Source organism: Ictalurus furcatus, chromosome 6 (genome assembly GCF_023375685.1).
Source record: "Ictalurus furcatus strain D&B chromosome 6, Billie_1.0, whole genome shotgun sequence".
Classification (NCBI taxonomy): Eukaryota; Metazoa; Chordata; class Actinopteri; order Siluriformes; family Ictaluridae; genus Ictalurus; species Ictalurus furcatus.
In genome coordinates, this window is record NC_071260.1 from 18554012 (window position 1) to 18580624 (window position 26613).

At 39.7% G+C, this 26613-nt stretch overlaps 1 protein-coding gene across 1 annotated transcript in view; it reads right to left on the bottom strand.

The window, feature by feature from the left end:
* vwa8 (von Willebrand factor A domain containing 8) overlaps nt 1-26613 on the bottom strand; it is a 74908-nt gene that overhangs the window by 12114 nt on the left and 36181 nt on the right. The window contains exons 27-39 of the mRNA XM_053626887.1: nt 26342-26450; nt 26114-26252; nt 25159-25346; nt 22348-22470; nt 21756-21820; nt 21542-21667; nt 21285-21394; nt 17505-17659; nt 17152-17344; nt 16982-17063; nt 14702-14906; nt 1609-1717; nt 1095-1251 (exon numbers count right to left, since the gene is read on the bottom strand). Coding sequence (XP_053482862.1) covers nt 1095-1251; nt 1609-1717; nt 14702-14906; nt 16982-17063; nt 17152-17344; nt 17505-17659; nt 21285-21394; nt 21542-21667; nt 21756-21820; nt 22348-22470; nt 25159-25346; nt 26114-26252; nt 26342-26450 — 1761 coding nt within the window. The remainder of the gene's footprint in view (nt 1-1094; nt 1252-1608; nt 1718-14701; nt 14907-16981; nt 17064-17151; nt 17345-17504; nt 17660-21284; nt 21395-21541; nt 21668-21755; nt 21821-22347; nt 22471-25158; nt 25347-26113; nt 26253-26341; nt 26451-26613) is intronic.

A 26613-nucleotide genomic window follows, 5' to 3' on the forward strand; every position in this document is an offset into this window, starting at 1 on the left:
CTGAATTCCAGACCTGTCCACAGACCACAGAGAGAACGCCAGTGTGTGTGTATGTGTGTCTGAGAGAGAGAGAGAGAGAGAAATGGGTGAAAGTAAAATTTCAGTCTGGATCTATATTCTGCTGAAAAGGTGAGAAGAAATTGAGTGCGGTTCGGTAGATTGTCATCACTCCTCTCTAGAGGCCTGCTTGTTGTATGTAACTGCAGGTGGTTTTTTGCAGTTTTATATGTTCCACTCAAACACGAAAGGTAAATACAATCCCACTTCCTGTGAAAACCGACTTACACAGCAAACCCTGAGATTTAGCAGTTGAGAACGTGACGAGCAGCATGCAGATTATAGAACAGGATGCAAAGCGTTATCACATAAATAGAATAAATTCGCACATACACTGAGTGAATCATGAGTAGCATCAACAGCAACGCTGCAGTATGACGATTAGTCAGGTATGTTTCAGCGATAACGCACAATTTCAAAGATTTGAACAAATGTCAAGTCCAGAATGTAATTACAGAATAAGTTTGCTCATATTCATCATTCTGAAGGCAAACCTGTCTATGAGTGTGTCAGTTAAAGATCAGGCTCGGTGGAGAACGCCTCTGTGTGTTTATGGACCTGGGTGCGAAACTTGTTTTAGATGCGAGAGGCTTGGGTGTGGACACAAGAAGCACAAAGGAGAAAATGGGCAGAAACAGAAGCTTCCTTCATTTCTAGGCCCTCTCACACTGCACTCTGTGGCTTCTCTCTCCCACTCGCACACATTCATGGAGTCGCATGAATTGCGGTATTCATGGGGTGCATTTTTGGAATAGCTGGCTCTGGTGGAGCTCTGAGGCTTCAGTCTTCTGTAGCCTACTGATGAGGCTCTGTGCTTCAATATATACCTGGCACCACGCACATACCCATACACACACATGTAAACACCACAAATAGTGTCACTGACATCCTTCAACATCTCTCACTGCTAAAAAAAAAAAAAAAAAAAAAACAGCTGAGAGATTTACGCTTCGTCGGAAAGGTTTCAACGCTCTCAAAGATCCTCTTATTGTATGAGGGCAGTAGGAAATGAAGAGAGAAGTGATGAATGAGTATACCTCTCTTTAAAGGCCTTCTCGGCCATTTCTCGCGCAGCTCTCTTCACTTCATCAGGCACAGCGTCTTTCTCAGCCTGGGAGATCTGGTAGACTTTGTGGCCAGCATCTAGACGGTAGGGACCTCCCTTTCCCCCAAGGCCTGCTGTGTCTCTGCCCCCTGCAGGACCACAACATTAACATTACATTATAATCCTATACACAGTTTCTAATGTTTCTGAACCCCTGCAGTTTTATTATAGTGTGACCACAGATCAAACAAAATGAGACAGAATTGCAATTAAATAAGGAAAGTGAAACTTTTGTGGAACTTTTTGTGGAATTCCATAAACATTAAAAAAAAAATAAAACTCTTGACTCACCTATTCATTTACAATTCAAATTAGATTTTGAGTATTTAAAATTATATCATGTAAATTAAAAATGCAAAATTATAGAGTCTTCAGAAATGTTTGACTGTTTAGTAAGAGCAGGGCCATGGTTTCTCCAGAAGTAGTAAGTTTGAGTTAAAACCTACCCGTGCCTCCTGCCCACTGATTACCCCCTACATGAGGGGCATTCCTGGCATCAATCTTGCCATGTTTTGGTGCGCTGACATCGAGACCACTGTCTCTTTGAATGGTGATCTGAAAAGTAATAATAATAAACAAAAACAATCACATCTTCTTGACAATGCATAATTTCTTGCTGGAATAGCGAACAGATCGGTTCATGGTTAGAATAACAGAATACGGTTTGGGACATAGCATGTGCTGTATGTTATTTGCCCTCAATATTTGCCCTCAGTCATTTGGTTAAATGAATTGCTTACATGATGCAGAAAAAGTCAACGAGTCCAAATGGCATGTAAAAATAGAGAGTGTTTTTGTGACTGCTGAAATGAAAAACCTTCACTAGATACAGATTTTTTTTTTGTTTAAATACAGGCCTTTTCATTGTTGTGATTATTTTACTTGGTTAACATTTCAGTTAGTAGCTGTGATTTTTTTCTCGCTCCTAATTGCATGGCATATCCTCCCTGATACACATAAAATGCTTTATTATTTCTGTACCCTTTTCAGCATTTTAAAAACGATTGCTATTACACATTGAGAAAATAGCACAAGACTAGGTCTTTCAAGATGTCTTTATCTTGAAATGTGAATGTGTGTATGCGTGTGTGTGTGTGCATGAGAATAAATGTGTATGAATAAGTGTGTTCCTGTATGTGCAGGAAAGGTCCTCGTCTCCACCTAGTTCTGACCTGGAACTGGATTTCTGTGTAACATATCTATTTATCCGCACAGACCCAACTTCTGCATCCTCTCTAATCTCCCAGGACAAAGAGCTTTAAAAGCATCAGCAACTGAGCAGCTCTTTGATGCTCACACACACACACAAGTGCAGATGTCTATGACCTTCATACACTCCTCTCTCGCCCCTGCTGGGAGATACTTGGGGCTAAACTAGTATAATAACTCCTTTCTAAGGTCTTACTGTGATCTGCAAGAGCAAGTCAGTGCTCAGTCCTAAACTGTGTTCATTGCCCAAGTTCTATCAGACCTCATACAAGACAGCCTAATGCTGATCGTCAGTAAACAACCTGACTATCAAACCTTGATAATGACTGTACTAAGAGTATACAGAACATTTCTTGTTTTGCTGAATCATTTCGGAAAGAACAGTTGGGACAGTCAACAATCTAAGAAGAACACTTGTCATGAGGCCCACCCTGTTTGTCTTAGTAACTGATATCATTTGTGCTGAGTTATGTAGAACAGTCAACCTTACACACACCATGAATACACGCTTACAGGAAAGCGGCATAGCAAACTCTCTGCAATTCCAGAGACGACAACAACCCAGGAACTGAAAACATGCTTCGTGCCGGTCTCTTCATCTGCCACCGCATTTACATGTCAATGAATCACACTCGTATGCAAAAGCAGCCTTACTGGGAGCCGTGCACGTAGCCAGCGCTTCAGGTCTGTGTGGATTAGAGACAGGTGTGATGGATAGAGTCAGCACTCACGGGCCATTATACAGCACAGAGCAAAAAAAATAAAGCTGGAGCCTGGGGTCTGCTTTCTGACACACAGGCAAGAATACACAGGCAATACTGCAAGCTGAGACGATCCAAAAGCTATTTAGAGGTAAAGAATGATGATGGAGGCAATATTAAACACTTTACATCCAAATCTAAACTTTTAACTTCATTTAACATTTACAAAAAAAAAAAGAATTAATAAGGAATAGAAAAGATTTTACCAACCAATCAGCTACCTGTCACTGAGTAACACCGGTGTCAGTCATGTTTTATTATCAATACATATAATATTTCAAGAAAGTGTACTATGATGTAATTAATCACCAAATCGAACATACTGTACACACAGCATTGTCTATGACCAAGGCCAACGTGAACATTATGTAAATATTATGACATAATAAGTGTGTTCCTTTGTATTTAGTTGTAGCTTAGTGTTTAGGACGTTGGACTTCTGATTGGAAGGTCTTTAGTTCAAATCCCAACACTGCCAAGCTGCCACTGCTGGGCCCTTGAGCAAGGCCCTTAACCCTCAACTACTCAGTTGTATAAATGAGATAAATATAAGTCACTCTGGATAAGGGCATCTGCCAAATGCCATAAAATGTAAATGTAAATGACATGTTATGGCCTTCATGTCAGCAGATCTCAATCCAACTGAAACCCGATGGGAGATTTTGGGCCAACTTGTTAGACAGCGCTCTCCACCACCATCATCAAAACTAAATAAGTGAGAAAATATTTTAGAAGAACAGTGGTAATCCTTCTGGTACAGTTCCAGAGACATGGGCCAAGATGCAGAAAAGTTCTTGTGACTTGATGTGCCCGACACCATAATAAGTCACTTTATGCTCCAAGGTCTCAATTTCTACAGTAATTTGAAGGAGCTGGACAGAATTACACTTGCTGTCAATTGGTAAACTGTATTCATTTATTCAAACATTTAGAACAGTCATAATGCTTTTACAGTCTATGTGGCATGAATTATAAATTATATCAAGATGGAACTACTTTCTTTCTTGCAGAACTTGCAGAAATGTTCCATGTGTTCAGCCCATGCTAGCCAGGAGCCTCTTGTTATTAGCACAAGTCCATTTAAACACATTGAAGCTAGCAGTTGGAATACGATCCAGAAAACAAGATAAGAGAAGATCTTTCCTAAATGTCCATGTCAACATGATTGATCCGCGTACCTCTCAAACAGGTCACGTACAGACGCTTAACGCAGATTGGAGATTGAAAATGTACCAGTACCCACTTTGGACAGAAGTGTACAGTACTGTCAGCAAAAGTCTTAAGAAAGAACACAGAACTGTTGGTCAGTTACTTTCAGTCCAGCCAAGTGTCGTGGTTAGTTGGGATTCTGATGACACACTTGAACATCCAATGTTTAGTCTGCTTGAGCTGAACAGCGAGTGGAGTGACAGTAAAGTTTAAGAAGTCATGTGTTTCTTATTTCCCCAAAGTATTAAGGACCGATCTTGAAGGATATGTGTGTGTGTGTGTGTGAGACGTGGCGTTAGATCAGCCAGAAATTTACACCATAAAGTCACGATTTCATCTCTGTCAAGCCTGCACACTAATGTCTGAACACACACACACACACAGATGGATCACTCATGGAAGTACAACTGAACTTGGTTAAAGCTGCAGATGTTTTATCTTTTGCACAAATCAGACAACTCAGTTTGTGCAGTGCATGCAGGGTTGATATGTGGTTATATGAATCAACAACATATGTCTCACACACACACACACACACACCCGGTCTACACAGTCACAGACGGTCAGTGAGAATCCAGGTGTGTCTAACCATAACAACTGTCGCTATTGTTTTGTTTACGCGTCAATAGAATGAGTTCACTCAGATAAGACCCGGCTCTCCTGCAGTGCCTCAAGGCAGAGGGAGGCACGGAGAAGAATGAGAGAACGAAGAGGAAGAGAGAGAGAGAAAGAGAGAGAGAGAGAGAGAGAGACGGCTGAAAAATCTGCAGAAGCCTAGAATAGGACTGAACAAACACAGAGACATTCCAGCAGTCTAACTGTCCTACATGATCACACTACAACTCCATAAAACTGAAGTGTAATAAAAAAAAAAATGTGTAAAAACAAAAAACAAACAAAACAAACAAAAAAACCCTACACTTTTAAGGTTTAGGATTAAAAGTCTATAATGCAGACCACAGTGTGGCACATGACTACAGCATGACCGAGAGCTTAGGACCAAAGGAAAATGCTATACCACATTCAGGCTGAGGATTTTTTAGGCCACCCTTGCAAATGCCATCAAAGGGACGTCTAAAAGTGGGCCAGGCTTCTAAGTTAAGCATGTAAGCCTAGTTAATGTACATTTTCGGATCAGTCATTGTCAGGAATTGATTTATAGGTCACTGAAGATCAAAAAGGTGACAGATAAGAGCACTCATAATCCCATAAGCACGCATGCATGTATGCATAAAGCCACACCCTCGTCGTTTTCGCCATTATAAATGCCTGCTTTTATTACGACTCTCCCAGTTCGTCTCACTAAAGGTCTGTTAATATTCTTACTCAATTGATCTCAGAACCAGTAAAAACATCATGATGCTGCATGTCTGATCCTAAATATCCATCCATCTTTCTGTACTACTCATCCTACACAGGGTCGCAGGGAGCCTGGAACCTATCCCAAGGAACTCGGGGCATGGGGCACACACACACACACACACACTATGAACAATTTGGAAATGCCAATCTGCCTACAACGCATGTCTTTGGACTGGGGGAGGAAACCGGAGTACCAGGATGAACCCACTGAAGGTGGTGGCAGGAATCGAACCCCCAACCCTAGAGGTGTGAGGAAAATGTGTTAACCGCTAAGCCACTGGCAAGATCTCTGGCCTGGAGTGCTCGAGGGTTTTTCAGTGGATATCATAAGTACTTCCTTAAGCATTGTTAATGACTGTCTGTTGTAATACTAATCTGTTGCATGGATTGCTTGTGTTTTCTGCTTACATTGCTGCATTCCAATGTGTAGAGCATAGCTATTCGTCATAATATCTATAAATAGACGAGGAGAACTAACCCATGCCAACTAATCAAAAGTTCCATTTGACCAGAACAAATCAGCACTCCTCCCACTGAGTCAGAACCTGTTCTTGTAGCAGCTTTATTGTCCTGCATTATTGCTATTTTGTGGTAGTAAATCTGTTAGGTTAAAAGGTAGAACACAGACACCATTTCTTCATATTGTATTGCATGTTCTATTTCTTTTACTTCAGGTTACTTAGTGGCCTAGTCATTTTGGTTTATTATTTTGGCATTTGCTTGTCTTTGAGTTTAACATCCACCATGAGCAGTTAAAATACAACTGTATCAATACAACCCTATTAATCTTTTATCAAGTGTTCAGTGTCTTGGGTTGGTGGACGGCTTTGGGCAGCAGGCAAGTCCACTCTCACTCACATTAAGCAGCCAAATAAGCTTTTTGGTACTTCCGAACCCTTTTGAATATGGAGGTATTATGTTGTGGCCTGAATGAATTGGATTGCACTCAACATAATGTGTGTTTTTAGTATTAGTGAAGCAGCTCACATAATCACTATGCAGGCTTGCTTTCTGCTGCTCTCCAATGCCACACACTGCATACTCAGCCTGTTTGCGCTTTCAGGCCCCGCTGTGTTTGCTCACTTGGAGACGTCCGTCTGCACTGATATGTAAAGATTTGAAGAGTACTAAAATATACATTCTTGTTTTCACACATGGCCTCTACATACAGTATTGTAGGGAGACAGATCCAGCAATTCTGATCCAAGGAGCATGCACAGGTTACATGTTTCAAAATTTGTTTGTTTTTTTTTTTGTACTGTAATGATGTAATTCTAAAAAATCTAAGTAGTAAGAGAATTGCAGCACAAATTACAAATACAAGTACATACTATTTGACTGAGCTTCAAGCTTCAATCTCGTAATTTCTAGAAAGTGATCGGCATGCACTCACCGTCCACTTTAGTAAGAACACCTGCTCTTTCATGCCATTATCCAATCAGCCAATCATGTGGCAGCAGCACAATGCATACAACCATGTAGATGCAGGTCAATAGTAGCTTATGTTCGCATCAAACATCAGAGTGGGGAAAAAATGTGATAGGAGTGACCTTGACCATAGCATGGTTGTTGGGCCAGACTGGTTTATCTCAGAACACTTTGAACGGCAAATGAAGATTGGAAAAAACATAGCCTGGTCTTTTCTTCAACTGCCCAGTTTTGATGAGCTTGTGCCCACTGTAGTTTCAGATTGGTTGATGGGAGTGGAATCCGATGTGGTCTTCGGCTTGACATATTGTGCATTCGGAGAACAGCCTTTCATGTTTAGGCAATACTACGTGTAAACTTCTCTTATAACACTTAAATATGGAATACAGTGAACATTTTCTAGTGACTTGGAAAAGCAACCTTGAAGCTTGTGACCTTGTAAGTGCACAAAACGTATCAGACACTGCATGGACTGTGGATGGAGCATCTGAGGCTGAGACTAGGTCAGCTCCAACCTCCAACATCCCACAGCGACATCCTGGGTCGGAATGTCAGGAATGCTCTGCTCGGAGCCTGCTGCTCCACAATGAAGTGTCCTGGTGTGGTCACAACATTCAACATAGAGCACACAAGACATTAAGACACATACTACCACATACTAATAAGGAAGTTCCGCATGAACCTTTAATGATATCAAAGCCAAACTTTCACTTCTTAACCATATACTCAGTGGTGTTCCTATCGAGGCTCATGTACCACTTTGATTCGACAGAGAGAACATTATCTTGATGGTTTGACTAGACTTAAACTTTTTAATAAAAATGACTGTCAGTGATGAATGCAAACCACATGGTGTCAGATCATTAACACTGATGGTAGGAGTAACGCTGAAGTGTGTCTTGAATAATATTCGGGATCTGAACACAGCAGGAACACAAACGCTGCAGTTTTTATAGAGGAGTGCTGTCAGAGAAAGTGCTAGTCAGGTCAGTTTTCAGTATTAAAGGATCCAATAGGATTAATGCTTCATGACCCTAGGATTATCCAAATAGAGCGTCTTCACACAGGCACACCAGCCACAGAGCCTGCAGGGTGGAATGTTTCCCCAGCTGCTAGAGCACTTCACACTTGGAGACTGTGATTCTGGGTCAGATACGACATGGACAAAGAGAAAACAGAAAGGTGATGACACTTGCCATACCACAGACATGAGAATATGTGGACAGAAGCAGCTACAAGAACAGCATGCATCCACGTCAAGCCCCGAAGACACATGACTCCAGCTACTGTTACACACCCACTGACAAACACAAACACGGCTGTATACAGAATACCTGTATACTGCATGGAGAACTTGTATACAGGACACACCTTAATCTGAGTCTCTGATCTGCAGACAGCAGACAGAATGTTCCAGAGGTTAAAGGGGAAATGTTGCCTATTCACGCGATCTCTATACTGTGAGATAAAGATCTACTGATCGTTATCAACCCAAACACATCTCAACCTAAACACTGTCAGTGGGATAATTCATGCACATGCCTTCACACTGGAACAAACACCAGCAACATTTAGCAGTTGTGTTATAGGACAATTCATCTTTCCAGCAATTTAAAATGGGGGTGCTTTCATAAGTCTTTCGGTTCATTTATCAAAGAATATTGGTTCCTACATGTTAATTTAATGTTAATCAGTTTTGAATTATAAATAGTATGAATCAGAAACACACATATTTTATCAATCATATAATGTTTTATCAATCAAAGGCAAATTACCATGAATAGACTTCCTTTTACGCAAAGTACACAGTCATATCTATTCCGGGAGAGTAAGCATACCTAATAATCTCTCCCTCTCTTCACCTCCATCTCCCTCTCTCCTTCTGTTGAGCCACACATGATATTATGGAGATGCCAGTGATCCTGACCCTTTCTGCTCTCCGGACCTGCCTGATCCATCCTGATGCCCTACCTCTGGATGGAGCTCTCATCAACTGGAGGCTACAGCCTGGAGATTGCTTAGGATGGTACTGCTTGAAGGATCATGGAAAAGGTTTTGGACCTCAATTCCACATCGACATTCTTGCTGTTGTTGCTGGGACTACGGTTGCTACTATGGCCTTGGGACTGCAATTACCACATGCAGTTTTGCACTCAGGTCTCCTTTAGTGAACAGTGGACTAGTTCAACAAACAGACTTCATCTAAAAACCATAATGAACTTTCTTTTACTTTCACACTATCCGTTGTTACCCAGATGAGGATGGGTTCCCTACTGAGTCTGGTTCCTCTCAAGGTTTCTTCTTCATATCATATTAGGGAGTTTTTCCACACCACCGTCGCCAACGGCTTGCTCAATAGGGATAAATTCACACACTTACAATCTGTATCCTGTGTTTATATGTTTCTGTAAAGCTGCTTTGAGACAATGTCCATTGTAAAAAGTGCTATACAAATAAAATCGAAAAATTGAATTGAATGTTTATCACGTTATTTTTATTGTTTTCATTTTTAGCAATTAATTTTTCATACCTTCACCTCACATTTTGATTCTAAAGGACATTTTAAATTAAGTACTTAATTTCAAGTATTTGACAAGTACTTAACTTAAGTAAATTAAGTCAGGATTGTAGCTAAGAATTCTGGGCCCCCCTAAAAGAAATGTCCTTTTTCTTCTTACTATTAGTGGTATTATTATTGTTTTTATTCCTTTTTCCTTCATTTAAATGTTATTATTATTATTATTATTATTAGTAGTAGTAGTATTACATGCATATATGTATTTGTACAGTGCCCATGGGAGCCCTAACGTAAAATGCTATTATTAAGTTATCATCAAATATTGCTTTAGTCTACAAGCCCTATTTAAATTTATAATATATTTTGCATACATTCACTATAGTCAGACATAGTGAATAATTAAATTTGAATGGATCTCCTCTAGTTCTGGGCTCCACCTTCCCCCCTGTTAGCACTGGCCATGAGTTCAGTTCAAAACATGAAACATAACTGAATCATTTGTAATCAGAATCATTCAAGACAAACAGAATATTTAGTCATCGTAATGAGACACTAAGTCTATACAGTCAATGCCTATAAAAGCACAGATTAGCTACACCAAACTGTATTATGAATCACTAATCAGTTGTCAGACTATTTCTCTTGTTTCATACGTCACTCGTCGTCTGCAATCTTATACCGTTACGAGTGTTTCTCCACTTTAAGACTGAGTGCTGGTCAGAGATGAGTCAGTGTCCACTTCCCTACAGACACTTACACACAGGGATCTCAGCTTGCACCTGTTGGAATGACTGGCTTCCTGACACTCTCTCTCTGATTACTTGTTTTGAACTGCAGGAAAGCATTCAGCTCAGCCCTACATAAGAACATATATGGTTGGCCTGGAGAGAGAGTCACTGACGTCAGGCTGGCCTGAATAACAGGAACCTACATTCCCCACATGGCTGTTTTGTGTTGCACTGGGTCATGGGCTATACATCATTTCACTACAGTAAATGGATGGACTTGTGCGATGTCAAGCTATTCTTGGTTTGCAGAATTTCCGATAACTGAGAGACCATTAATGTTACTCAGGTATCTGTCTTCACTTACATGTTCGTCCATGTCTATATTATTGTAAAAGATGGCAAACTTAGTGAGACAAATTATCTGCTTTTTTGCTGTACTACAGAAATTGCATCAGTTGCCTCAGGGAACAATATAAGCACTGGAACAAAGGCAAACATTCCACAGTTCTGACATCAGCACGCGTAGGAGAGTGTTATTCACTCGATTAATGTGAATTTAATAAAGGGAAAAGTGCTAGCCGTAGACAGAGGACAGACAGAACTGAGAGATGGCCATGCCTTCATAATGGATTCTTTCATGGGGTGAAAGGCCAGAGTGAATTCTTCCCACCAAACAACGGGATTCATACAGATCACGGAAATGCCTACACTGAACTGCAAGGGACTCATTCTGACCCAGCTATTGCTCCATAGGCCATGTCTGGACAAGCTGGTGCAGATAGCGCACCGAACAAACAAAACTACTGTCAATTACTGTGCACCTGAGAAGGATATTCCCAAGCACTTCATTTCACATTGTTGACAAAAGAAAGGGCCTGTAATCCAAATAAAATAGATGTTCAAACTGAACTGGTATGCACGTAGGTGAACGCTGTTGAAAGTTCAGCAGAATGCCAGGACTATTGTAATCAATCTTATTAAACACCAGTGCAGAAGGCCACAGCATCGTCAGTACTCCTCGGCTTTCCGCCGTGCAGAGTTTGGACATGTGATGAGAAAGTGATTCACTTTGTCTCGACCCTCCTCATAAATCCACGCCAGGTGGGTCCAGCCTGTGAGAACGGAGGGAAATTTACAGACTCATTAATCCAGCGAGGCATGAGACTGAAAAAGGGGAAAACACCCACGGCTGAAGGAATGCCCCACTATACTCTGTAACAGAGGCACCATTCACAAGAATGCTGGAGTGTGAAAATATATAAGGAGTTAAACAGTGGGAGAAAGGGAGAGGAAATAAAATCTGACAATGTGTGACAGAGGGTTTTAAAGCTGAAAGATGGAGAGAGGGAATGAGTCTATAGCAGTGGAATGAGGCAGGTGGCAGGGATCCGAGTATGAGCTTAAAGAAACCCTCTTACTGCTGGTGTCTGCTGCTCTAATGTCTCCGTCACTCTCGCCACTAACTCATTTAGCAGAGCAATCCGAGGAATGCAGACTAGAACAGCATTATATATCAGGTATTCCAATAGTGAAGGATTTCCACATGTAATAGACAAGTGTATGGCCTAAAGAGCATTGCGGTGGGGCGTAAGAGAAATCATACACGCAGATCTCTGAAATGCAAACAACTGATTGTATCTGGTACATGTAATGTTTAGGTAGCCTACATATAAGAAGTCTGTTGCGGTAGTGTTCAAAAATGGATCAGTTTGTCACTGGAAGTAACACAAGAGGAGGTGAAGTAAGTTAAGAGTGTTTAAGCATTGTTTTTTTAAAACGACACCAACCTACAATCAGATCCTCTAACCAGTTGCTTTTAACCATTCTACACTTTCAGATGAGGCTTAAAGGCAATCTTGCATTTTTTTGGTGATGCCCCAGTCTATGGAACACATTTTTAAAATAAAAAATGACAATACATTTATAAAAATCAAATTTGAAAACATATATATTCTCCCAGTCTTCTTAAGCTTTATAGGATCCAGACATATCTTTTTATGTCATCGGTGGTTCATGTGTATGAGTAACTTTAAATATTTTCTATGTTATTATTATTATTTTTTATTAACAGCAACTTTTGCATCACTACAATTTAAACTAGTTATATCTTGTTATAATGTATTTATTTGCATTTTGTGTAGTGCTTTACTCTCAGTATTGCCTTGCACGGTTTGTCACTGCCTCGCACTTCCTTTTGTGCTGTGTCCGTGCTGTCGTCTCTCTTAATTTCTACTGGTGTTTGTTTTTACTTTTTTGACAAGGTAGAGAACGGTCAAGTTTGAATAAATTTAGTTTACTTGCTCTTAATATGAAGCACTTTGGACTGACACCTGTTGTCTATTAAATGTCCTGTATAAATAAAAGTGACTTATAGTGGTGGACGAATCACTTACCCAGGTGCCTGGAACAAGCAGTTTAGTGCTTAGTCGTGACTTAACTAGTGACTCAGTTGACTGCTGATATGGCAAGCAACAGCTTTCTATTTGTTATCAAATCCTGCTGACCAACAAAGGTCATTCTGCTCATTGATAGGAACAATTTAGACTGCTCCAATAAATAACAATGGTTTCCAGGAACCAAAGCATGGCACTGTGCAATGACATTGGAGCATTCATTGACTTGCTAATGAGCTTATGATTTGTCTGTCCCTGACTTAATTTGACTTGAAAAGAAAACACAGACGGAGCCAGATACGTCTTTACAAGCCAATGAGTAGTACTCCTCTGATTTTTTGTTTTGGAGTCTGATGGATCTCCTATCCATCACTCAAACACAGGACAACACCGTCTCTCTAATCCAGGATGTCCTCTAATCCCACATGCCACAGTGTTCCACTCAAACTCTCCAGCTGAGCACACCCACAGAGTCCGCTGACCCAACATAGCTAGCACTGTGTGTGTGTGTGTGTGAGTGTGTGTGTGTGTGTGTGTGTGTATGGAAATAAGGCACGGTAGGATTACAGACTGTGTGAGGCAGCTCCTGTAGACATGGAAGTTAAGGATAACCTCAGTGCAGTAACATGATAACCCAGATTCAGGTCTCATTATAAATCCTGACCTCAAAGTGCCAACAGTGAGACACTGTCAGATTCAGCCCTGTTTTCTCTCTCCCTCCCTCTCTTACACCCCCTGTGTGAACACACATACACATACCATACCTTTACACAGGCTACACAGCAAACCTGCACTACTACTTTTGAACAGTGTTCAAAGAGGTTTAATGAGACAAAGCAGTGAGGACAGAGATCTAGGTAAATATATGTCATGGAGCGGAGGTGATGAATGCTGGGAGAGAGCTATGAAAGAAGAACCCTAGAGTTCAGGAATCTAATGGACAGGTTCTCCTGGAGAACTTCTAGAGGAACGGAATCTATAGGATCAGACAAAGACTCGGTGTGTGTGAAGAACGACTTGCATAATCAGAGTATAAAAACAAATCAGTGAGAGAAAAGTGATGCACGGCTACTCCATTATAAATATCCTCGACCAGGTGTGTGACTACAAGTAATTTAATGATGCACTGGTCAACTGTGTGCACGAATCATGTACATCAAAAGTGTGTGAGAATGTGAGAACATACAACTCTCATGTAATCTTCATTAATGCTCTTCTCATTTATGGATTTCAGATGTGATGTACTGAATATACAGGGTGGAGTGGACAGACCTTCCACATATTTGCAAACCCAATACACGGAATAGTCTAATTACATAAAAAGGATCGGCTGTTTACCTCTCATTCATATAGCCAAGTACTGAAGCATTGCCATGAAACACTAAATTCAAGGAGGAAGGCTGCAGAATTTTAGCCATAAAACAATGTTGACAAGTATCTTTTTACATAAGTATCAATGTAACAAACTAGTAAAATAAAATGTATAGAGGAAAAAAAGCATTAAAACTGTGAACAAAACAGATACTGATCACGAGAAAGTACAAAAACTTACATAAACTCAAATAAAGGCCAAGTCCAATGACTTGGAAAGAAAGAAAAAAATATATGACATTGTACCCATATCATGTTGAAAATAGCTTTAAAAATGTGCTTTTAATGCCAAATAGTTTTCAAAGGACCACTTAGAGGCCTAAGTCTGCCATCACATGGTCATGTGCTGCAACAGCAATACAGACCGAATGAAAAGGCACAGCAAATGAAATAGTGATGAAATCATTTGGTACACTTCACATTTAAAAGTAATCTTGTATGCATAAACATGATTTTATGCATATTTAGCTAACAATAAAATGCTCATCAAATCACAAAGCCCCTTAAATCTCTGTATTAATAAACATTGAAACATTGCTTCATTGCAAACATTCTCCTACCTGGACAGGTCGGCCGTCCTCGGAACCGATCATGTTCCTCCACTCCAGCAGGGAGCGCTGCAAACTGTCCAATCCTGTCTCCCACACCCTCACATAGCCTCCCATATCTACAGTCACAACCCCACCAGAGCCCAGTGGAGCGATCAGCACATCAGTGTCCGACACCTTAGAGATCCACGCCGTGTAAGGAGACATAGACATAGTCCTGTAGGTGTGGGAACAGTGTGGGAACATAGGAAGAATATGAGACATATGCAGTGATACACCATTTAATATATTTGTATATTGATGTTTCTGCTATGATGTGCCTCTGGTAAAGTGAGACAGTGGTCAGAGAAATAAATAACTGTAATGAATGGGAACCCAATGTATATTGTCAATGGTTGCATTTTCTGCATTGTCTGTGGTGTGACGGCAAGGTAGCTCCCATTACAAAGAAAAGCCAGATATTAGACTAGGCGAAATTCATAATGTTGTTCAAAGTAAAGACTTGAATTCTTGGTTGTTCTTCAATATTATAAAGTACAAAAAAAAAGTAACAAAAATTGTCCAACAACATACAGCATTTAAAATATATACACACACATTATATATATATATATATATATATATATATATATATATATATATATATTATATTTTATATATATATATATATATATATATATATATATATATATTAAATGCTGTATGTTGTTGGACAATTTTTTGTTACTAGTCATAAGGGTTTATAAACTTTTGTTGATACACACACACATATATATATATATATATACACATATATATGTGTGTGTGTGTGTGTGTTTGTGTATGTACATGCATATACATAAACAACATGCCCTATCATGTTTTATTCCTCTTATTACACAGCAATCTGCTGACGATACATTTTTTATTCATTAAAATGTCAGACTTTTTATCACTTTATTTTGTCAAACATCCTTGAAACAAGCTAGTTCATGTTATCGCTCATGTTATAACAGCTATAACCAGTCGTTCCTTCACCAGCCTCTTTATTTCCTCTCTATTTTAGTTAAGCGCACCTATTATGGTTTTGAAACGTGCCTAATTTGGTTTTAAAGGTCTCATACAGTAGATTTACATGCATCCAAGGTCAAAAAACACTTTAACGTGCTCATAATTTAAATTGCAGCATTACCTTTTTTTCCCCAGTGTCAAAAACGACTGGTTAAATGATTCGTTCTAAAGGATTCATTCTAAACTCCTCCTTTCAGAGAGCATACTCTACTCTGATTGGTCAGATGTCCCAGTCTGTTGTGATTGTCAGCGTGTGTCAAAAAGGAAATGGCCACTACCATAACGAGTTTCAGAGGCGGGGCTTTTTGTTACAAACCTACGCAGGTTAGTACAGGAAGAAAGTCTGGAATTACTAAACGACTTGTTTCAGCAGTTCAGAATCGGTTCCCTCTTTTGGGAGTCAATAACTCCGTTTGTCGTGCACTTTGATTTTTTAAACTTTGCAGACTTTTTACTTTCACAAACATCTCTAGAACACACTACATGAAAGGTAATATTTGAAAAACCATAATAGGTGCACTTTAACACACAAAAAAAGGCAGCTTGTGTAAAGTCCTCTGTACCAAAGACTCACCCATAGAGGAAAACCTACTGTTGCAAAGCACTGACACCCGAGACTGCTTCCAAAAACATTAAATAATGAAATCATTTTAATTTGTTAAATTTTTTTAAAAATCCATTTATTATTAAGGCTTAGATTATGTGACGCATATCATACATATCCCTGTAAATGAGCTGTTACTATAGAAACGATAACATATTGGAACGAGTGCACTGATATAAACCTGTGATTTGAATCAGACAGTGCTGGTGTATAACAACAAAATGACATTTGTTAAAAAGTTTGCATCTCCCTATGTGAACGTGAATAAATAGTCTTGCATGCTCATCCTTTTCTCAGAAATCAAACTGTGATCTCATGGCAAAAGTTTTTTCCAAGCTATTGATTTTTTCTTGTTTTGGATTGTTGTCCTGTTGTAGCATACACACGCATTTTAGTTTTAACTTATTGTAATTCAAGGTTGTTGAGCTGGAAAATAGAGATACATTTCCTTTTTTTTTGCCCCATACAAAAACCATGGGGAATACAAACATTTGCACTCCACTGCTCTTAACACACCATCTGGGCTAAACAGAAGGGGGCACTGCAGCTTTACGTACATTCTGGTCAGACACAGCACATGTTCAACCAGCATAAAAACTGGAGCACAATGCGTTGTTCTAAGAAACCAGTGTGTTTACCTTGGCACTGGAATATACTTGACTTTCTTGGTGTTCAGATCCGATACCTCGAGATAGGCAGAAGTCAAAGGCGGGGTGATATCTGTAATTAAATGTACATCATACAATATAAAGTGCTTAACTATTTTTTTTGTTTAATCTAAGCATTGGTTCATCTTTTCCCTCCTTACCTTTAGGGTAAATGTCAGCCAGAGGCACTTGTGTAGGGGGAAGCGCTCGCACCACCTGATTGGCTCCTACCAGACTGACGCAGTTGACTCTTTTCGCAGGTCCGGTGCGGTGACTCGACCCAAAAAACATGTCAGGCCCTCTGCCTTCTGTGAGGGATGATTTTCTCTGAAAACTGTACACCTCATTCGGAGACTGAGTGAAAGAGTGGAACAGTGAAAGATTTCTGAATCAGTCAGGTCTCCTGCTATAGCATGAGGTCTTCAGGCCTGTTTGTGAACTTAATAACACTGATGCAGTGTGTCATACTGCGGGCAACAGGATGGCTGATTGACGGGTTGTGACAGCTACTCACCAGCAGGTCTGGAAAGCCCACTATGATGTTAGCGTAGGTGTTACTGTCACAGATTAGGCGGTTTGGTGAGACGATCTTCTGTCCCAGGGCAGCGCTGAGGTTCTCATTGGGCAGCTGTTCACTGGACACATCCTGAGGGGCGCCAGGTTTCATCCCTGAGCCATGGCACAGAGGACAAATGAGATCATAAACTGTGTGCTTTAGCTATTATCACCATGACCCTTACTCCACCTCTGCTTGATGTAAAAGCTATAATAGAGTTAGGGGTCTTTCTTGGTTTGCTACTGTTGATGGATGACATCTGAACATTTCACTCTAACTGGCCATAATTTGGTGTGTTTCATGACATCCTGTCAGACTCAGCTTGATTAAGGTGTCATTTTTCAAAGCAAAAGCCAGGCTCTGTCCTGAATTGTGCATTTACCCAATCCACCAAATGACACTGATGACACGTTCATCCATCTTGATTGCTCCAGTGTAAGCGTGGGTGAAAGGATGAAATTACATCACCGTACTGAGAATATGGCAGGTATCATCAGCGCTTCCGTAACACTCCAATCCAAGATGTTTAGTATGTTTTTTTCACCACTTGTTTCAATTTTCAGGAATAAAACACAACAGGACATGCTGAAGGACTAAAATAATCCACAAAAGGGCACTACGATGTGGCCCAATGCGACACACTAAATCTTTTATTCCTCTTATATTCAAGAAGTCCTCTGTTCTGATGACCCTTCCATGGCATAACTTACTGACTGGTACAAATCGCTGAGAATCGTGACATCTCCTTACAGAAAGACCCAACATATCAACGATGACATGTTTTCTTTGTTAAATAACAATGCTAATCTGTTTATTATTAGCCTTAGATTATGTTGATCATCTGCCATGCAAGTGCAGGGAATGAGCTGTTTCTATAGCAGCAGTAACATATTACAAGCAGTGCATTAATACAAAACTATCGGATCTTTTGGATGAGACGTTAAACCGAGGTTCTGACTTTCTGTGGTCATTAAAAAAAATCCCAGGACACTTGTCGTAAAAGAGTAGGGATATAACCCCGGTGTCCTGGCGAAATTCCCCCATTGGCCCTTCTCTATCATGGCCCCCTAATAATCTCAATCCCTGAATTGGCTATATCACTCTTCTCTCCACTAATAGTTGGTGTGTGGTGGGTGTTCTGGCGCAATATGGCTGCCGTCGCATCATCCAGGTGAATACTACATACTAGTGGTGGTTGAGGAGCCCCCCCCCCCACACCCCCCCACCCCCCCACCAGCTCTGTAAAGCGCTTTGAGTGTCTAGAAAAGCACTATATAAATGTAACTGTAACTAACTAACTAAAACTATCATTTGAATTGTAGCTGGCACAAATGTCAGAGTCGCTACTGCAAAAAAATTAATCAACATCTTCTGAATAAATAAGATTCGAGAATTCTACTATGTTTCAAATAGTCTCAAATTTGTGCTTTTTAAATAAGAGACTGCCATTTCACATTTTTATAAAGTACATTGTGCATTGCAATATGATGCTTTATTGCCATATCGCCTACCCCTACTGCAGTCTTGTGCCTGTGCGATACTTTTAAGCCATATAAAGTTGTAAGCTGAAGAGGTGACAATTGTCTGAAAGGTGACTTTTCATCAGGGGAGTCGACCATCAAGATAGTCCTCTTCCACAAATAAAATTCCAGCAGGAGATAAACAACAGTGAAGCTATTTATTTCGCCTGCTATTTCAAGCCTTAAAAATAGACAGAACTTTTTTTTTTTATCAAATGAGCCATAAAGCCTTCAAACGATTGCCATCGTTAATCAGACCAACAAAGTTAAAGCCTTTCCAAGCCCGGTTCCATAATAATAAGGCAATGGAATAAGTGTCACCCTATATGGAAAGTGAGAGATGACCGCATAGGTCGTCTTTAAGTGGGAAGAATGAATCTGAATCTGTGGTCTGTGTGCAGCTTAAGCAAGCACGCATACACAAACAAGAAGTAAATCTCAACCCCAGCCCCTGACGTCATCGTAGCATCTTGCTTAGCGTTCAGGCTTAAGAGATGTGTTGTTTTACAGAAGCCCTAATCAAGCTGTAAACTCCCGGGATATCAGGCCACACCAAGCAGATGTGGAGTAGATGTTGTTTCTAGATGAAGACAGATGTTCAGAAATGGTCATTGGACTGTCTGTTTACTGAGAATGCCCCCTCCCAAAAACCTTTTATATAACCATGCTGCACGAGTTCACTTCTGCTTAGTTAATTAGATTGCACAATAAATAAAATCCTGTAATGATGAGGTCATTGTTCTTCAGACATCTACTGCATGTGAAGGATGCACAAGGGCACTCGTTAGAGCACAGTAGTGCTGCAGAAATGTTTTTGTATTGAATACTAATGTAGCAAACGACTGAATACTTTGACTTTATGATTTATATATTCCAACACTACAGGGACGTTATATTATGGATACAGACAAGTCATATTATATATGCTAATCTCACTTAGATGATCAGAACCCTGCAATTAATTCACATGCACAACATGTACAGCACATAGGCTATTTACATGTACAGCATTATAGGCATCAATTCTAATTAATTATTTGTAGCCTCATTTGTATGTAGCGTATTGTTGAATGAGCGTGATGACACAATCTTGTTCAAATGAGCAATTTGCTGTTACCAACCAAAATCCATAACCAAAACTATGGATCAGTGCACTATTCAGGAGCATTAGCATATCTATAACCTACAGGTGCAGAGTTTTATTCAGTAACATACAGTACCGGTCAAAAGTTTAGAGACACTTGACTGAAATGTTTCTCATGATCTTAAAAACCTTTTGATTTGAAGATGTATGATTTAAAAGTTTGAAATCTGTGTCAAAAATATAATTGTGCCAACATATATAACATACATAACATTTTATTTACAAAAAAATATTTTTTTAAAAGGGATGACTCAGAGCGAAATATTCCGAATAGCAGCCAGTAAGTGTCCAGCATAGGTGGGAACTCCTTTAATACTGTTTAAAAAGCATCTGCAGGGAGATTCCTCAAGAAATCGGTTGAGAAAATACCAAGAAGACATTTCTGGAAATTCTAGGCAAAACGGGGTCTACTTTGAAGATGCTAAAATATTAAATTATTTTGATTCATTTTGGATTTTTTTATCACAACATAATTCCCATAGTTCCATTTGTGTTACTCCAGAGATTTGATGACTTTATTATTATTCTAAAATGTGGGGGAAAAAATAAAAATAAAGAATGAGTGTGTCTAAACTTAAGACTGGTAGTATATACACGAATTGTTGCTCAGTGAAATAGATATACACAAAAATATAAATACAAATTGATATAATCCAATTTGTATTTACTTTAAACACAGTATGATGAATGTCAGACCATTTTACAATTTATTTATTGCCATGGTATTGCTTTGCTACATGGCCATTGTGAAAACATACTTGATATTTGTATTGAAAGTCGAAATCACGGCATCATGACAACCCCGGTTTCTGAAATGACCTATTAAAATTCCTGCTAGAATTACAGTAAAAATGAGCAAGATATTTATTGATAAACTCCTATACTGACTGACTAAATCTTGCCCATTGTTAATGAAATATGAAATTCAAAAGGCTGGAAAGATGCAACACCCTGAATAAATACTCTGATAGCAGGCTAGGACTCTAAACATCAGTTTATATAAGCACGCCATGGAGTACACAGATGTTAAGAGATGTTAAACTATTACTTTGTATATCAAAACAGCTACTCTACCTGAGCTGGTACCAAAGCCACTGCTGACTCCATCCTCACTGATGGTATGAAGCTGACACACACCTGACTCCTCTACTCCCATGGGCATGGGCTTGGTCAACAGGAACTTCCTGCATCCAGAAAAACAAGCACATTTTGCAATAGAGCAAATTAGTGATAATGAGCATGCATAGTATCTCGATTAGCAACATCATAAATCATAGCATGCTTACAGTGATGCACAACACAGTACCAAAATAACATAAATCACGAGGCACCTGTCAGTTGTGCTCTCAATTAACAGCCAGCGGTCTTCAGCCACCAAGAATACAGCCTTAACGTTGATGGGGAGGGTGATGGTGTGGACTTGGCCTTCCAGCACATCCAGAACGTCCAGCTGATTCCTGTCAATGCAAGGCAGAGAGCATGTCATTACACTAGGACAAGAAGAGGCTCGCAGAGTAGAACATCGAACCAGAGAGTTGAGCTCACCCATCAGCTTTGTAGAACAGGAGCCAGTTCTTGTGAGCAAACTCCCGGCACATTTTGGATGCTGACTGTAGCAACACATTATTTTGAGATATTGACTGATACAAACATTACTATTTCATATCTATAGTGTACTGATGATCAACACTTAATTTGCAGTATAAATATGTTTATTTTAGCTTTTTGGATGATATAGGCTCCCCAGACAAAAAATTTGTTGTATGTGTTATTTCTGTCCTAATACTTGGTTATGCTTCCCATCACCTTAATAACAGTTCCAATCATGTCGAGTTAGCACACCACATGTGACTTGAAATTTTACCACACTTTGGTTCCCAAATTAGACTTTTAAGTTAAACATCTGTTCAAAATAAACCCTCAACTTTTCCTTGAGATTGAGGTTCAGTGATTTTGATCCAGCAACTGATGATCTGCTTTTATTCATCCAGGTGTGCAACCTACAGACATCAAAAACAAGGCACTGCTAATGTTTTGTCTGTGGAGCTTATACACAAGTCTTATACACAACTGTTTTCAAAAATGCTTTATTATGAATCCGCAAGTGAAAACAACCTGGCATGTACCAGGACCGAACCTGGGAGTCTTTCGTGTTCCACCAGTTGGAGGTTTTGTGCACGGGTTCCTCCTCTTTACCTGGAGATAGGACGAGTCTCCTCACTGCACCAGTCACCAGGTCCACATGCAGCACTGTGTTACTCTACAGACAGCAGAGAAGCACTTGCAATATCATTCACCCATAACTTTCTATTTATTTGACAACTCTTAATTTTGAATGCCCTTTTTGGGCCATTGAAACGTGAGCAGTATTAAGAGTGTAGTAAGTGACATTGCTGAAGATGAAACACGGTCACTTGGCTGAGTCAGGCCTCTTTCACGATGAACTGTTTAATCTTCAACTGACTTTTATGGAAAAAAAACAGCTTGGATTTATCTCTCGCTTTTGAGGTCTAATGGGTTCCTTATGGGCTGTTTGACATACAGTTCACACTGTCTGTGCTATAAATAGGAAGGTTACATCAGGCCTGGATAGATGGTGAAACTGGCTAAGAATAGATGTCAGGATTTTGGGCCCCACTGTTCCATTCATGCTTTGTTTTTCTTCTACTAGGAGAACCATGACCTCTGGATGACCCCCTTTCTGGTGTCTAGAATTTTGAAATGGTCCAGCACTTTTCCTCTCTCACACACAGACACTTTTACCCAGAAAAGCATTTTTAGATATTTTTATCCTCTATGGGCAGCGCTTGAAAAGTAACAACTTTTGAAATTCATTTTATTTGCTTACTTTGTGTGCAGCTCCAAGGCCGTATTAGGTAAAGTATCATTAGGTGCTCAGAGAGACCTGTGAGAGCTATAATCTTATACTCAGGGAAGGCGTTTTGGAAAACTGTGGTCCCTAAACCAAAGCCATATCACTTATGTTACAACCTTTCCCTCAAACACCCTCTAAATGTTATTAGTAAAGCACAGACGTCATATATTTTAATATTACAATATCATATTATGTATTATTATTGTGTGTTATTCATAAATGCATATAAGGACTAAAACAATTTAAAAAATGATCAAATTCACATTTAAATACACTCGGGTCCAAGTTTTTGGACAATGACAGAATTTTCATAATTTTGCCTTTATACACCTCCAGAGTGGATTTGAAATTAAGTAATCAAGATTAGATTGAAATGTAGACTTTCAGCTTTTAATTCAAGGGGTTTAACAAAAATATTGAATTAACCGTTTAGGAATTACAGCCATTTGTTTTACACAGTCCCTCCATTTTCACAGGCTCAAAAGTAATTGGATAACTGATTGGTAAGCAGTTTCATGGCTAGGTGTGGTCCGTTTCCTCGTTATTTCATTACAAATTAAGAAGATTAAAGATCTGGAGTTCATTCCAAGTCATGAATTTGCATTCGGTAGCTGTTCATGGGACCTCTCAATATGCGGTCCAAAGAGGTGAATGCAAGTGAAGGAGGCCATCATTAGGCTGAAAAAACAAAACAGGCCTATCGGAGAAATAGCAGAAGATTCAGGAGTGCCCAAATCAACAATTTAGTACAGTCTTAAAAAGAAGGAATGCATTGGTGAGCTCAGCGACACCAAAAGGTCTGGAAGACCATGGAAGACAACTAAAGTGGATGATTGCAGAATTCTTTCCTCGTTGAAGAAAAACCCCTTCACAACATCTAGCCAAGTCAATAGCACTCTGGAGGAAGTAGGTGTATCATTGTCAAAGTCTACAATCAAGAGACACCTTCATGAATGTAAATACAGACGGTTTACCTCAAGGTGCATACCACTGGTTACAAGAAAGGTCAGATATTACTTTGCTAAAGAAAAAAAGCCTGTCCAGTTCTAGGTACAAGATTCTTTAGACAGATGAAACCAAGATTAACTTGTACCAGAATGATTGGAAGATAAGAGTATGTAGAAGGAAAGGAAGGGCTCATGATCCAAAGCATAACACATCATCTGTCAAACATGGTGGAGGAAGTGTTATATCATGGGCATGTATGGCTGCTGTGACTGCTGATAGAAGTAGGAGGATGAAGTGTATAGAGCTATCATTTCTGCTCAGATTCAGTCAAATGCTGCAAAACTGATAGGATGGCGCTTCATAGTACAAATGGATAATGACCCAAAACATACTGCAAAAAGCAAACCAAGAGCTTCTTAAGGAAAAGAAATGGAATGTTCTTAAATGGCCGAGTCAGTCACCTGACCTCAACTGAATTTAGCGTGCTTTTCACTTAATGAAGACAAAAAAGCAGAAAGACCCACAAACAAGCAGCAACTGAAGGCGGCAGTAAAGTCCTGGCAAAGCATCTCAACGGAGGAAACACAGCATTTAATGATGTCCATGGGCTCCATAGATATCAGGGAGTAACTGACTGCAAAGGATTTGCATCCAAGTATTAAAAATGATCCTTATATTTATAATTTTGTTAGTTTGTCCAATTACTTTTGAGCCTGTGAAAATGGAGGGACTGTGTAAAAATGGCTGTAATTCCTAAACAGTTAATGCAATATTTTTGTTAAACCCCTTGAATTAAAGCTGAAAGTCTATACTTCGATCACACGTTCATTACTTCATTTAAAATCCATTGTGGTGTTGCACAGAGGCAAAATTATGAAAATTGTGTCGCTGTCCATATACTTATGGACCCGACTGTATACACACACTAATCATCTGCTGTCTCACACAGAGCTAGCATCAGCATAATAACAGAATATGCCTTCCCATATTCTCAAATGACTGGGGGAACAGCATGTAGTCAATGATGGATTGTACAACACCAGCAGGTGGGATTAATGATGATGTAACAATGTGATTGTTTTGTCTGTGTGTACATGTGTTTTTGCAAGACTCCTACAAACCCACCTGCTCCTCATGAAGCACCACCTGGCCCTTAAGCGGGCTGCCCAATGCAGCCACAGTGATGAAAGGCTGCCACACTCCGCTGATGGTCCGGGGAAAGACATCATACAGCTCAATGGATTGCAGCGTGTCTGCCCGCTCACGCATGGCGTACAGTGACACGGGGTTACACGTCGCAACATAAATCACATCTGCAAAAACAACAACAAATTAGCTTGTCAACATCGCAATATTCAGTCATTCGAGACATGTCTAGAAGTAGTAAGGCCACTGGAGTTGTATCATAATCTTGAAGAGAAATTGATGAAGGCTTTCAAAGTGTCTCAACAACTGTGAAATATCTACAGTTATACATGCATTCATATCACCTCCTCTAGATGGGTGCTTCTCAAAGCGGGGTCTGTGATTTTTTTTTCATTTAGTTATAGCTCTGGAAATCACAACCCACCATTATTAAAGCTATTATATTGATTATTGAATTCGTACTATTATTAATCCATTTGACTCCAAAGCTTAATAACTCAAAAACAAGTAGACCTATGAATAATGTACACTTGGACCTAATGTGTTCTGTTAGTGGAAACTTGAGAACTAAAAAGCTCTATAATGCTAATAAATAGACAGAAGGTTAGTTTGCACATTTAAATAATGTTCATGAAACAAATCTGTACTGAGAGGGACCATGGCATTGTGTCCGTCTTATGCTGGTATTTGTGTAAACGACACTTCATTATGGTCTATAAATCGATCTTATTAACTTACTTGCTACCGGATGAGTGGAGAAATGTCTTCAAGGTTATAACATGTCCATTCACCTTGACTTCCTACTACTAGACTAGATCTACAGAACAATGTTGATGTTAAACACAGCCTATCAAAAGCCTGTTCCATTATAACACAATCTATCAACAGCCTCTACTTATATTCTACTGAAGTGCTCTGTGGTCCTCTGGCCTACCGTTATCAGTGGTGACGTCACAGACGATGTTGACTTCATTCATGGGGAGCTGCCAGTGTGCGTACTCCTCTGTGAAGCTCATCGCTCTGGCCTCGTGTCTCTCCAATGGATAACCCTGTACTCTTAAAAACACTGGGCCCTGGAGAGCACCATGTATCGCGGTCACATTATCTGCACAGCATTACATTATACGAGAAGAGCTCTGGACTTAGCAACGATGTGTGATACCTTGATATCTATACGATGGGATTCGGTAGGACACAGCAGTTTCCGCCATGCACCGCCACCCTGGTTAATAGTCCAATACCCAGCCATCTTACAGTCTGGTAACGGCAACCTTGGAAAGGGAGAATATGGATTCAACATACATATGCATTTCAAAGGCTGATGTATCTTTGCCTACCTCATTCTATTGTGTTTTAGTCAACAGAATAGCATATTCATCAACTAGCAGAAGAAGGATGCACATAAAACAGGGTGCTAATGAAAGAACCTCAAAT